General features: G+C 37.5%; 1 protein-coding gene across 1 annotated transcript in view; it reads left to right on the top strand.

Moving 5' to 3' along the window:
- The window catches only part of ADRA1B (adrenoceptor alpha 1B), a 15,285-nt gene extending 9,167 nt beyond the window's left edge, over positions 1 to 6,118 (top strand). The window contains exon 2 of the mRNA XM_010002058.1: positions 5,556 to 6,118. Coding sequence (XP_010000360.1) covers positions 5,556 to 6,118 — 563 coding nt within the window. The remainder of the gene's footprint in view (positions 1 to 5,555) is intronic.
- Positions 6,119 to 14,682: the final 8,564 nt, after the last annotated feature.

Below are 14,682 nucleotides of genomic sequence, written 5' to 3'. Positions count from 1 at the left end.
AGCAGGAATCACAGTGGGACATGCAGGGGAGAAGTGGAGGTTCCCACCCAGGCCACCAGCAGCCACCTCCTGCCCACCACTGGCAAAGTCGCTCACTGATCATGTTACAAATTGGATCAAAACAGTTCTCAGAGGAAGGCTGAGTTCCACCATAAGAAATATTTCTTGAAAAACAATACTCATTTTTGCAAAAGTTGTCTTCTCGAGAATAGACTGAAAGAGAGGGTTTGATATTGTTAAAGCTTCCTGTTTTTCAAGTTTCAGAACTTCTTATCATTTTGTATTTTGCAATGCTTTTCATGACTGCAGACATTTTTAAAATGTTGGAATTTTCTCTTGTGCGGAATGTTGAAAAGTTCAGATTTAGCTCCAGGCAGAATGACTCGAATGTGCACCAAAATGGAATCATTCTCTTCTCTGAATGAAGAAGGATATGTTTGCATTCCAAAGTTACCTTAACTATTTCAATTTGACCAGACTCTATTGCAAAATTCCAAATATTATAACCAATTCTCTAACTATTTCTACCATATGGCATTCAAGCAAGAAGGTAGTTTTCTCCCCAGAACACACCCATTCAGTGTTACAATTTTTCAAAAACTTCATTTTCTGTTTGTTATGAACAAAGACAAGTACTTCAAATGTTATGGCTTTTCTTTAATCTTAAGACAGTGACAAAAAATAGGTGCAGTGAAATTCTCCTTCTACCCCATTATTCTTTCATGACATTTTATTGTAGTTTGCTATTACTAGAATAACAACTGACACACACTGAAGTACTTAAATAACTCCAGACCACCTTGTTTCAACAAAAATAAATGTTGCATTTGTTCCAGTAAATAGGAACATACATTCACCCTAGGATGGCTCTCATCTAAGCAAAACTGGATTTAGAAGATTCTGAAATACCATTTTTTGAATGGGCAAAAAACATAGCACCTAATAACCCAAAACTCATCCACAGAGACTTCTCATTAAACCCAGGAAGTTCACAGTATTCCTGCTCAACTATTATCTAATATAGGTAACAAACACTTGACTCCGAACAGCACTGATGATTCTATGAGTAATTTAGATACTAAATTGATATAAAATATATAACCTATTAATTACTAGAAAGTCAATTATCACAACAAAAATTATTAGAAATGAGATTAGAAGAACTAAATAAGATACAAGGAGAGTAGAAATAAATATTTAAAACTGAAGAGGAAGAAAGAATTAAGTAACTGGAAAGTGAACATGCCTGGATGGAAAGAGAAAAAGCAGAGATATTAAAGAGACAGTAAAGGAGAAGGTGGTTAATTTTAGAATAAAAATCATTAATAGTTTAAAATTTTCCTCCCACTGGGTACAAATAATAAATAAATGGTATTCTTGAAAATATACACACAGAGAATATCCTCTGCCATGAGGATGACTCACACAAACATTAATGTGGCTTGTAAAACTATCCAAACACCCCTGTCAGATGCAAGCTCCAGCATGTTGGGCTGTATATGAGGAACAGAGCCAGCAGATGGAGTGATTATTCTCTTTTACTCAACACTCATTAGACTGTGTCTGGAGTACTGCATCCGTGCAGGGAAAGACAATAAACTGGAGTGAGTGCAGTGGAGGCAGCCAAAATGATAATGAGGATGGATCACGTAGTGTGAGGAGAGGTGAAGGGACAGGGCTTCTTCAGCCTGATGAAGGGAAGGCTTCAGGGGACCTCATGCAGTGTTGACCCTGCTTTAAGCAGGGGACTGGACAAGACACCCTGTAACATCCCTTCCCACTGCAATAATTCTGTAAAGTTCTAAGATTTCAGTCCCATCACATATAAATATATATACAGATCCACACACATATATATATATATTTATTGCATGAACTATGAAGGGAAGAAATACAGCCACACAAAGGAACTCAGTGGTATTTCACAAATGGCTGTTGTCACAAACAACTTTTGCTTACTTACATGTAGTTGTTTATTTCCTCTGTGTGGCTGGACGTAGCACACAGAGCAGATTGACACAGAGATACAAAAGGCAGTTTTAAAAGTTGTACTTCATAAACATTATTGTATATGTTATTTTTCAGATTTAAACCCCAGGTAATTACGACAGCATCTGATCACTTTGCATAAGCACACAACTAGAGCAGCAAGCTCTCTCCCTTCACCTGGAAGTAGTTTGGCATTTTTTTTCTTGTTGGTTGGTTGCATTGGCAGGTCTAACTTTGATGCTAAATTCTTTCTGCCATAAAGTGGAAGAAAGTGGAAACTCAAACATGTCCTGTGTGTTACACTCTTGTCAAGAAGCTCACCAATAAAAGCAATTAACACACCAGTCACAACATAATCTGGGTTTACTTATCAAATTAATATTTCTGGTTGACAAAAACATGCTTTCTCTCTTTCTTGTAAAAATTTTATCTACAAGTTTGTGTATAATTTGAGTCAAAACCCATTTGCATTGTGCTGTTCGCAGAATCAGACAAAAGCAGAGAATCAAGTAGTGTTCAATGATCAGTGTTTTCATTAACTGCTTGACCTTCGTTCCTGAATTTTGTAGTTTCAAAACTTTTCTGCTATTGTAGCTAAATGCTGATCTTTATTTTTAAATCAACTCACGACATAGCTTTCCATACTGATCTATTTCCAGATTTTCTGTTAATGACTCAGCTAGGGTCATGATAGCTTTCAAATGATTGATTTGGGCTCAGACATTTTTCCAGAACCAGGCTTGAACACAAGGTGCCTACGTCAGTCAGGGTTGCTATGAGGAAATTCTCTGCCCTTTTGTATTGCTGCCCTTTAATATGAAAAAGCTTAAAAAATGTTTGCTGCAGCTGCTTAAAATGGCCTGCTGTCATTGTTTTTTCAAATGGAATTTGAAAAATAGATTATCATGACAGATAGGCATAAGCTCCTTACCTTTTTTCTTAAGGAACACATATTACTTGAAGCAATTTACAAAGATTAGCCATTTCTCAGAACTCAGCTTTTTACCTTTTTCCCTATTTGGTCTCTATACTGTACATGGCAATGCTAAATTCGTGTGCAATATAGATTATACAAGCACAACTCATTAATCTGCATTGATCCTCAGTTTTCTTCTCTATAATTTGGCTCATTTTATTTGTCATTAGGGAATTTTACAAAATTTGTCAATAAACTTCCTTAATATTTTGGGGGGCTTTTTTATTGAAAACTCTACCATAGCATTTACTCAGTATTTAACTTGCCTAAAAATATTTAAATCTAGAACATCCTATAGATTTTTAGTTGTTACAATAGGCAAGAAAAGCAAATCAATCCATCTGGAAAAACTCACCACTGCTGATTTAACATTGATACATAAGAAAACATGGGAGATCTTTAGCCACTTCATGAAGTTTATTGAGTTTTAAGAGCAAAAAATAATGTTATGTTAAAGGAGTTCCAGAAAACGATTGAAAAAATTTATCAGTATGAGCTCCAAAAGGTTCTTTGTTGTACATAGTCATGCTTTGTAGTTGTTTAGTAAAGTCACAAAGCTTCTCTTTCCCCTAACCTTAAAGGAAAATATTATCAACTATTATTTACAAAATTAATCTGGGAAAGGTTTGCAGCTGTGCATGTAGGAGGTTTTGGAGCATCTTCCTCATCTTGGCTGCAGTTATAAACTTAGATCAACTTTTCCTAAAGCTTTAGAATTGTATGGCTTACTCCACAGAACCACCCAAATTGCTGCTGAATCTTTCATCAGAGTATCTAACACTTACAAGACATAGTTTAAGTCCTTGCATTGATTTGATTTATCTTTTGGAAATGTATCAAATACAATTCATATTTTCTCTGCTGTTGGACATGTCTATACTTTCTGCAGTACCAGTCAGGGGAGATGTAGGATCTCCATCAGATGGACAAAAGAGATATTTGTCAAACTCTGCAAATCATCATCAGCAACAAAGCAATAAGGGACTTACAAGAGTATTGCACATGTAGTAAAAGTCAGTAAAGTGCAGAAGTCATGAAAGAAAAGGCTATGAACCTTGTGATTTAAAATGTTTGTTTTAACCTTAAGGGGGAGCATGCTGCCTAAGTCCAAGGCAATAAGTAGCACTAGTCCTAGTTGGGACCATCCCAAAACACTGACAGGGAAAAAAATATATTTTTCTGGTTTCATAGGATCTTTCCTGACTCCTGTTGCCCAAATGAGGGAAGGGAAGAGTTCCTCCACCTAGCTGATGCCATCTCAGCATCTTATTTTCTCTTCTGAGCCAGGGACTAGTTGAACACAAAGGAGGGCAGTGAACGTGTGAGGAATGACACATACTTACCTCCCTTTGGCTTTCTTGTGAGTTGAGGAGACTCAGACCCCTACAGTCAGCATCAGGCCATCACAGTCATCTAGATAAACAGCAGTATCTGCTGTGGCACAGAAGAGCTATTTACCCACGAAGCTAGAAAGTGCTTTTGCATAGTTTTGAGGCCCAAGCCATGACCTCTACATTGCTATGAGATGGGAAATATGCCTAGAATCACATCCCTCCCCAGTAAGTCATTCTGACAATCACGACTGACTCAGTTGCTTTCACAGTCCAAGGAATCGAAAACCACTCTAGTGTAAAAGGTTGCTCTTCTCAGAGATGTGACATTAAGGCTGGAGTGTAACTTTCCATTTGAAGAATTCTTCAAATCTATCTCTATTTCTTGAAGTATAAATTCACTCCTGAATCTCTGTTCTTTGATTATTTTAGCCAGACACAAAGGTGTTTTTCCAGCTGCATAATTGTTGAATACCTGTTTCACTTTTAAAATATTGCTTATTCTTTTATAAAGCACCATTTGCTAAATTTAGCTGATAAATTGCAAGTTTTAATACTAGAAGTACATTAAATTGATTTCCTAGAATGAATTTTTAATTTGGACAGCCTCTTTAGGGAAATTATTTGGTTCTGAATGGAGGAGAAAGCATTCATAAAATAACCTCCTTGCTTGGGTTACAGTATTTTTATGAATGCCTGAGAGGTGGGAAGCACACAACTTCAGGTTTCAAGAGATTTGTACTGTCATGATAATCTAGATAAATGGAGTGATGTTTAGAAGATGCCAGAGAGTGTATTAGGAGTTACCAGGTATGTCTGAACACATTCCTTCCTTGAAGTGTGGGAGAAGTTAGATTTTTCTTCTTTAAAAATTACTTTCAAAAATTCATTGGAGAAAGCACAACCTTATTCTGTGTTTGCATTGTACAACTGCTTGAACAATGAAGGTTTGATCTTTCATGGAGATCAATAGATGTCAGTGCAACAGATGTGTAAATAGAAACATAAGGACTGCTTTTTATTTTTTTAATTCTGCATTAATTATGTGCTCCTTTAACTTTCAAATAGTAGAAAGCATTTCTTCATCAGCTTTAAAAATAACAAAAATACCACTTTATTATCAAAAAACACAAATGAAAGCAACATGCATTAAAGATTTTTTATAAACAGCTTCTAACTGTGATCTGATGGCACATTCTTCCTGAAGGCAGACAAAACAACTATCTCAGATATTGTCTCTGCTTGTTTCTTCTGGACAGGATCTCTGTTTTCATCTCTGAAGCCCCCTGAAACGATCTTCAAGGTGATTTTTTGGCTTGGCTACTTTAACAGCTGCTTGAACCCAATCATCTATCCTTGCTCAAGCAAAGAGTTCAAGAGGGCTTTCATACAGATCCTAAAATGCCAGTGCCACCGTCGAAAGCAGTTGGGGTGGTGGGCCTACAGCTACAGAAACTGGAATCGGTGCTCCTTTGAACACCCTAGGAAAGACTCTCTGGAAGACAGCGGGAGCTTCCTAAGTGGCAGTCAGAGGACACTATCTTCAGCATCTCCCAGCCCTGGCTACCTGAGCAAAATCACTCATCCACATATGGAGATGTGCACATTCCAGGAATGGAAAAACTCCAGCTCTTTTCTGAGCCCCTTACAGGAAAGCAGCAGACAAAAGGATCCATGCCAGTTCTTTACCTTCAATCTATTAACAGAACGCAATGGACACGTTCCTGCTGGCAGCCAGGCTTCCGGCAGTGGGGACCATGAGGCCATCTGTGACACACTGAATGGCAAAACAGACTGTGGAGCAAACATAGCGCTGGAATGAACAGATTCTCAAGGGCCTGTTCTCTTTGTACACTACCCCGTTTGATGTTTAGCCCAGGTGAAGAGTGGACCTTTGCAGAGTTTCTCAGTACTAACACTAGAAGGAAGCCATTGAGAGACAGACAGATTTATGTCACAAGAGCAGGAAAGTGTAACCGTATTCCCAGGCAATTGCCAGAGAGGCTACTGAAGCAAAAGCAGAATGCAGGGAAGGTGTCATATAAACCCAGGGAAGTGCACATCCAATTATTTAGGTGTCGTGGAAGTGCTGTGGAACAGCCAAACATATCTGTATATAGAAAGAATGTATAAATATGGGGGTGGGCAGGGGAAATGTATATGAATGTGTGTACATGTGTGTTAGCCGCATGTATGGGTGCCTGAGAGTGGAAGTTGAGCATTGCAGTGCCCTTTGTACCCCCGTCCCTCCCCCGGGGTACCAGCTGCTGCTGATTTTGCCTGTAAATTCTGATTGTTGTTGTACTTCACTGTACATTAGCACTTTAGAAATTGAAAACTCTGTCAAAGATTAAAGTAATTTCACAACAATTTAAACACTTGCACCTCTTACTGTAGGACTGGAATTTAGCCAAGTTCCCTTATCACGCTTTTCACTTCAAAATAAAACACTCATAGCAGTTAAGTTTGCTATTGTAGCTCCTATGATGCTCTGGAATCTCTCTGCAGTTGCTTACCTTTCATGATTCCCTTATCACAAACATACATAACTCTCCTATCCTTTACCATGTTCTTGTTTGAAAGTTTGAAGATACCAGAAATGTTCAGAGCCCCTAGTCTCCATTTTAGCACATTAGTAAGTGTCATGTAAACATACAGGATGTCAGAGGATCTGATTTCTAAAAGTAACACTCATAAATTACTCCAATTACCTCATAAATAGTGTTGTGGACACAGCACAAAAGGGCACTGACTGCTGGCAGCCCAAAACCCAGCCTTAGGACACATACACTGAACCTTCAGTTCTTTTAGCACAATTGGAGAATAGAATTGCACATTTAGAGGTTTTTATTTTGCCACTCAGATACTAAGAAAAAGAGTCAAAACAATGGAGTACTGTACGTTTCACTCTCATTAATATTTTTCAGCTCAATAATATGGTACTGTAACAGAATTCCTGAGAATATCTTTGAGGACATTCTAGGTCATGTTTGGAAGCTATTTTCATCTCTTGCAATGAAGTGTAAGTCATTAAATTAGCGACTGACTTTTTTACATTGAATTGTACAAACCATGAAAATTGGAATTTACTCCTTCCTCCAACTGAGACTTTCCTTATTAGGGATTTTAGTGACTTTTATTTTAAGCATGAAACAGAGAATAAGCCATAAACAGATGTACTGAAAACACTCAGGGGCAATTTAACAATGCCAGGTCCCAAGGGAGAACTATTTGTTTTTGTTTCCTTAAATGTATATTCTCTCATTAAGTTGACAGGGATGTATATGGCTTGTGGTTAGACAAAATATTCCCCAGCTCACTGAGCAACTATAGGGAAGTCATGTTCCAAGGTCTTCCCATGGTTCTATGTTATAGTAAGAACTATGTAAGTATATTTTAAGTCTTACCCTGATTAAAGTCATGGCCTATCTCCTATTTTAATAATTCTATTTTGATTGCAGGGAAGACCATAATCTCCACTAAAAGGACAATGTTTATAAATTTTAAAGTATTACAAAACAAAAGAACAAACTCTTGTTGCTCATATATTGAGGTTGCCATAAAGAATATTCCACCTAGCTGTGATAAACAGAACAGAGCTATCTTCACTGGGCCTCTAAATGCCAGTGTTATAATTTTTGAAGGGAACCCACAGTAGTCTGTCAAACATTTTTGGATTTTGTAAAGTTTCTTTAAAATTACTGTTAATTGGAAATAAATTTGTTTAAACTAACCGGCTGACACCACACTTCAGCTAAGTTTTGAGACATGCATGACTTGTATAGTGTAAACTAAGTCCAGATAAGGTTATCCGTATATGAGAATTTCTAAGTGATACTGTGAGGTTTCAGAATAAATAGCATTTTATTACTCTAAAGACTTTAACTATGTAGCTCTCAGAGACTGATCATTCTCTTAATTAGTTTCTAGTCCTAACAAAGGCTGCGTGATCTCCGATTATCATTTAAGCTCCTTAAACAGTGACATAATTCTCTAATTACCTACAAAATCAGACAGGTTTTTTTCCCATACTGAAGTGATCTATGAGTACTTATCATCTTTGTACTTTTCTACATGTAATTCTACAAAAACTGCAAGGAAAGCTCCCTTACTGCTTTTTAAAAAATCTATAAAAAGACCAATTCAGCCATATTAGTACTGAAAAAATAGCTTTGTCTAAACACTAATTGATCAGGAGTAGAAGATATGGATTAGCATCATGCAAGTCCATACAATTTAGTCCACACAGAGACAGCAACTCATCCACTTCTGCTAGCGTGATTTCTCTCACAGCCAACCACAGCACTGCTGCTTTTCCCACGTCCTACCAAGTGTGGGAAGAACATTTGAACAGCATGTTAAATCTATATGGCTCAAGAACCACAGGATTTCTACCCTGCAGTCCTTCCCTTCCTCAAACCCAAATCCTGCAAGTACATTAAGGGCAGCCTCCCTGGGGACATGACTAGGCTATGCTGCCTTGCCAAGAAAACAGGAAACTAAGAGAAGCTCTGCTTCAGGATTTCTGATACTAGGGAAAACAAAATTGGGAAAAATGTTTATTCACCATGTTGAAGTTGAAAACCAAGAAGTTGTAAACAATCATGGGCTATGAGAACAAATATATTCTGTCATTTCTAAGACAGATTTTTATGTCAGGCCCATTTTTCTTAGAATATTCAGTAAGCCACTTCCTAAGGGGTCATCTCCTACAGCCTCTGGCATCAGACAGATGAAGAATGGCAAACAGTAAGCTCTAGCAAGCAAATAGTGATAACAGAAAGAAGTGAGAACAAATTCAGGTCATATCTGATGTAATTTTCAGCTCTAATTTTAACAAACTGTGTCTCATTCTTAATCACTATCCAATTAAATTTTAAGACTGAGGAGCCTACAAAATGTAGCTGCAACAAATATAAGATGGAAGTATTCTTAATATTTCTCCAATAAACATTTCCCTTTTCCTAGTTTTTCTCTGAGTCATGCCAGGCTCTCCATAGCCATGTATATTACATGACCTCCCAAAAAGAAAGAGATGACTGCTCTTCTGTTAAGCTCTTCATTTTTCATTTCATGAATTCCCATTTTTGCAGTGTCCCATACAGCCTGTTCTTACACTCATCAACACTGTACCAATGGATCCTATCCATGCAAATACACTAAACTACACAAGATTTCAAGAGTCATGTCACACGCTTATAAGCTGGCAAAAATGCAAAAACAACACAAAAAACCCAAATCAACAAATAAACCCCAAAGAAAAATGCAAATAAAAACCCCAAACAAAATAAAACCAAAAAACAAGCATGGATCTGAAGCAGGGACCACAAAGATTACAGTGGAGAAAGTCTGATATGTTGCCTTTAAGTATGAAACCCTTGCAAGGTTATCTGACTTCTGTAGAAGAAACCTTTTCTAAATGTCTTTATTTTTACCACTGGAATCTTCTATGACCTCTACCAGGCAAAGCAAACCCAAATGAGGCCCTAAAAATCACTCCCATCCCTTTGTTAGTCCTTCATTTGTTGCAATGTTTCCTTTAAAGGAAAAAATATTTGGGTCAAGGCCTCATCATCAAACCTTGTGGGACAAGCCCATATTAGCCCATTTTTTTAGTAGAGCCAACATTAATTTGACAAGCAGAACATCCACAATCTAGTGAAATGGCAACTGGCACATGATGGTGGTCTATCAGATGCAACCATTACGCCTATTTTTAATGCATATTAACAGACCTTCTGATTAATCCATTTTAGGGGCAAATAGACTTGCATCCAAATAGGAGTTACTGCCATTTAGCACAGAAGGTGTTCTTAAAACACCGTGAATTTCTCCAGGTTAAGCTACTTCTTGGAGCTTAATCACTAACTATGGGCTTGTACAAAGACATTCAGTCGAGAAGCACAGCTGTAATGGCTCACAGAGTATTGTTACAGCTCAGCTGCACATAAATTAAACCTATTAGGCTTCAATACACTCAGCTATCACAAGTGCTTCTTATTTTTGAAAAGAGTTATGGTAAAATCAATCCAACTGAATGAGACTGAAACTCTGCAGCATTCTACATTCTTTACTCCTTGGAAATACAGTTTTCTATTATCTTTCCAAATGTGACAGAGAGAGAAGAGGGGACATTAATTTTATAAAGTGCAGTTCCAGTTTGGAAAATGTAAAAATAGCAACTTTTGTTCAACAGATGTGCTCTCTGCTCTCAGTTTCTATGCTTGACTTTCACCTGATACAAATGAGCATAAAACTGTACAGCAGAGGAGATGACAATTTGCAGCAGCCACGGTAAGAAAACACTGGTATACTAACAACTGCTTATTCCTGTCGGTGGCCACAAACTAACCAGCTCATTCCCAAGAGAATAAACTGGATTTTGTTTTGATACACTCAACACTCATGCTTACCTTTTTTCCAAACCATGCTGGCAGAGTTATGGCTCATTTCATAGGGCAGAACATGGTATCACAGGGATGTTGCATCAAACAAAGAAACAGCACTCCTGAAGTGGTTCTGAAAGAAATATTTCAGAATATGAAGACATGTCAAGCTAGTTTAAGTCACTTTAATTGAACAAAAAAATGTTTCCACCCACTATGACTTTTTTGGGACTTCAAGTGGTACTAGTTACCTTCCTTGTGAAGCATATTATTTGTGCAAGAGGCAAGCCATGATTCTCAAAATCAGTAAAAACCTCTGAAGTGGTGGTCAGGACACTAACCTAGAAAAATTCCAGCCTCTGTCTTAATTACTATTTTTATGTTTCACCTCCAAGCTGTGTAATAATCTGCACAGACAGTGTAAGGAACACAGAACAGTACTTTCCCCTGTCACACAACTGTGCAAAGTGCTGTGGCATGATGCTCCCTCCCCTTTGCACAATGCATCTTGAGGTCCCAGCTACACAGTGACATGGCTTCTACAGGAAACATCTGGCAAAACTTTTTCTCCAGGGTTTAAGGCAATCCCTTGACTGAGTAGAAGATTAAACTTACAAACTTACATAACTCTTACAGAATGACTGCTGTTCTGTTGGGCCTCCTATAGCAGTTTTTTTAAAAGGTCTGAGCTTTACTCTACCCTCCAAAGAACAGTAGAAAGTGCCTACTCTCAGCAGCTATATCTAGAACGTGGATCTCAAGTGTTTAGAGATATCTTCCTGCAGCATATAGCAAGGTCTTTGGACAAGGCAGGGTTTCAGGATGCCTTCTGTCCTCCCAGCAATGTATGAGGACATGCCAGCAGGCAGCTTACAGCTTACGTTCTTCCAGTAGTCTGTATCAGAACCCACTGTCAAACACCTAACTCTCTCCATGCATTGCATATGATTCCTAGACAGCAGTAGTTTGTTGTCTTTTGTTATCATCCCTAACAACCCTTATTTATGCAGGCATATTAATTCTTTCTATCAAATATTTTTCCACATAGTTGTCTCACAAGAGTGTAACACTTTCTGGCAGACTTATGTGTAGCATTCAGCAAATCCGTTAAGTATGAAAGAAAACCTCCTAAGGCTCACAAAAGGGGAACAGATATTTTACATATAAGTGGCTCACTGGAGCCATCTGCTCAGCTGACATTACAAGCAGACAGAAATTATGTATCTTCTTAAGCTCTCTCTATCCATTACTTACTATTTTAGGTTTGTATACTTACACATGCAAACAACTCTAAACTCCCTCATTATTCTCTTGGGATGTGTAATTATTGGTTTTTCTATGAAATAGAAATTTTTCTCTGAATACACAGTAATCAAAGCATCATTAACCATGCTTTCTGTGATAAAGTGTACACAATTTTTTTGCTCCATTTTCCTGCCTGTGCAGAGGTACTTGTGCCAGTCAGCTGAGAACAAGTGTGACATTTGAAAGGCATCAACAAAGTTCACATATATATTAGAGTGTAACATTTTCTGGGAAACAGAGAATAAAATCTAGATATAAAAATGGACGTGGTTTAGCCTATCCATAGAAAATTCTGGACTCGGGAACAGAAACTTTATTCCAATACATTATTCAAACCTGCTTTCACCTTTCATTACTGGTAAATATATGAATACAGATTTGTTTGAAAACAACATAATCCTCACTAACTTGCATGAATCTTTACCCTGCTATTTTAAACAAATGAGGCTCATACTATCATTCTGCATGTCCAACCATCTGCCAGCTTCCTTCCTCACCCTCTTCTTACTTGCCTTTCAACTTCTTCACTGATTTCTACCAAATCTTAACAAGAAGATAAACAGAGGGAAAGGACCAAAATCAGTGCCTCCTCTCAGGAGAAGATCTTTATAAGTCTGTTCCTTGGCCAATTTAAAAGTCTCCTGGCTACTAAGTTTGTACATGCTGACTAGCAAGGCAGTTAAACCACAGGCTCCTGTATGCCCAATACAACAGGGCAATGTGGAACAGGGCATGCAGGAGGACAACCTGAAAGACAAAGGAGGGTGCTGAAAATACTAAGAGAAATGGAGACATGTTAATAGATAAAGGTTGCAAACCCATACCTCAGCCTTTATTCATTCTAATGGCCACAGGACAGCCTGTTATACCACATTTATCTGATTGGTTTATAATAAAATGAGGAGATAATCAAAGCCTCCCTGATAGAAAAGCAAAGCTATTATGTCAACTCATGTCACTACAACATGGACAGATGCATGTGCATTCCTCTGTTCTCTTGCCTTGGCTGTAAAAGCATAAAGTTAGGTTTAATTTGTACTCAGCTGTAACCTATGGTTTGGCTTTTTCCTAGAATAGCCACAGTTTTAGGAATATCACTTTCAAATTTGAGTACACAGGTCTAATAACACTAATCTGAAACATTTTTTCTGGTTTTTAGTCATTCACCATGATAGGCTTACAGCTGATTTCAATCACGCACTGGCTTAATGTGAAGGATGCTTTTTTTGTTGTTATTATTCCTGTACCAGTGAACCCCATAGACTTTACAAAGATATCTCAGTCACTTCACTTTCCCACTAGGATCATTGAGGCAGTGAGTCTGAAACCAGTGTAAGAAGCAACATGCCCCAAATGAAAATGACTGGCTAAATGATGCATATCCTGCCTCTACAAAACATGTAAACATTGATGAAGGCAAAGAATAGTCTTAATTAACAGGTTGGACCCTTATTTTGTCCCCCGTCATCTTGAGTAAAACTGATTAAAACAATGGGAGGCTTGAAAACATACTGGGACAAGGTCATTCAGATAAGTAGAAGGTGACAGGGAGAAAGGAAGTCTGGTGGTGTTACTGGAAATGTCATATGTCAAAATACATTAGCTTGACCAATGAATAACATGCTCCCTATCTAGTAATTCCCATAATCTTTATAGGACCCCAGCCAAGACATGGAAAAAAGCAGAATGGATGTTCAAAATTAATAAGAATACTTCACAATTTCTTTAATAGGTCAACCTAAAAGCGGATGTAGTAAAACTTTAATTTATAGCTGTGATTAAAAAGCATTTAATTGTCTATTTTTACAATTTCCTTTAAAATGTTCTTTGGGAAACACAACAATTTGATTCCACTGAGACTTGTGTGCAAATGTTTAATTCCAGCAAAGAACTTGAACTTTATATAACCTCTGGAAAACCGTAATTATTTTTTTTTCTTTGCTTGACATGCTGAGCTTTCATTTCTTCACTGTGAAGATCAAAAAACCTGTCCCAAAAATTAAAATTTTTATATGCTATGAGGCCTGAGGTCATTATGGAACAGTTCTTCCCTCTTCTAGTTAGCTCAGTATCCAGTCCTACACACTGTAAGACAGTAGAGCTTCAGCCCCAGTTTCAGTAAGAACTGGATCAGTTTTACAAGAAAAGGACTAGGGACCTGGTTTAGAAAATCCAACACCGCCATCTACTGGATTTGTATTCCGGGTGAGATCCGGAAATCCTCTAATCCAGCTGAGATTCCTAGATTTTACACACCACAAATTCAGCCTCTTCAACAGCAAATCAAGAAAAGAGAACATAGACATACTATGTTCAATTTCTAATAAGTCTCCTCCAGAAGTGATTAATTCCTAAAGTTCAGTTTGTTTTGTCAAAACATTTATTTCTTTACAGTAAAAACCATGAAGTAAAGCTGATTGGCAGGATTAAAGAAAAAGAAGTCACCTAACTAAATTCTGCAGATGCCTTTAAAAATCCCCTCTTTGAACTTTAAGTATGTAAATTGGAAGTTCGGTTTCCATGGAAATTAATGTATCTTGAAGGGTTTTTCTGTTTTATTTTAAAAATCAGACAACGCTGTTCGGGCAATTTGGGACTACCATTGATGCTCTCTATATCCCTTTCAGCACTACTGAGAAACCTAGAGTCAATACAACATTCTTCACTTCCTGCAGCTTTTTTTTTTTTTTTTTTT

This window comes from Chaetura pelagica, unplaced genomic scaffold (genome assembly GCF_000747805.2).
Source record: "Chaetura pelagica isolate M959 unplaced genomic scaffold, ChaPel_1.0 scaffold356, whole genome shotgun sequence".
Classification (NCBI taxonomy): domain Eukaryota; kingdom Metazoa; phylum Chordata; class Aves; order Apodiformes; family Apodidae; genus Chaetura; species Chaetura pelagica.
This window is presented reverse-complemented; position numbering and strand designations above follow the sequence as displayed.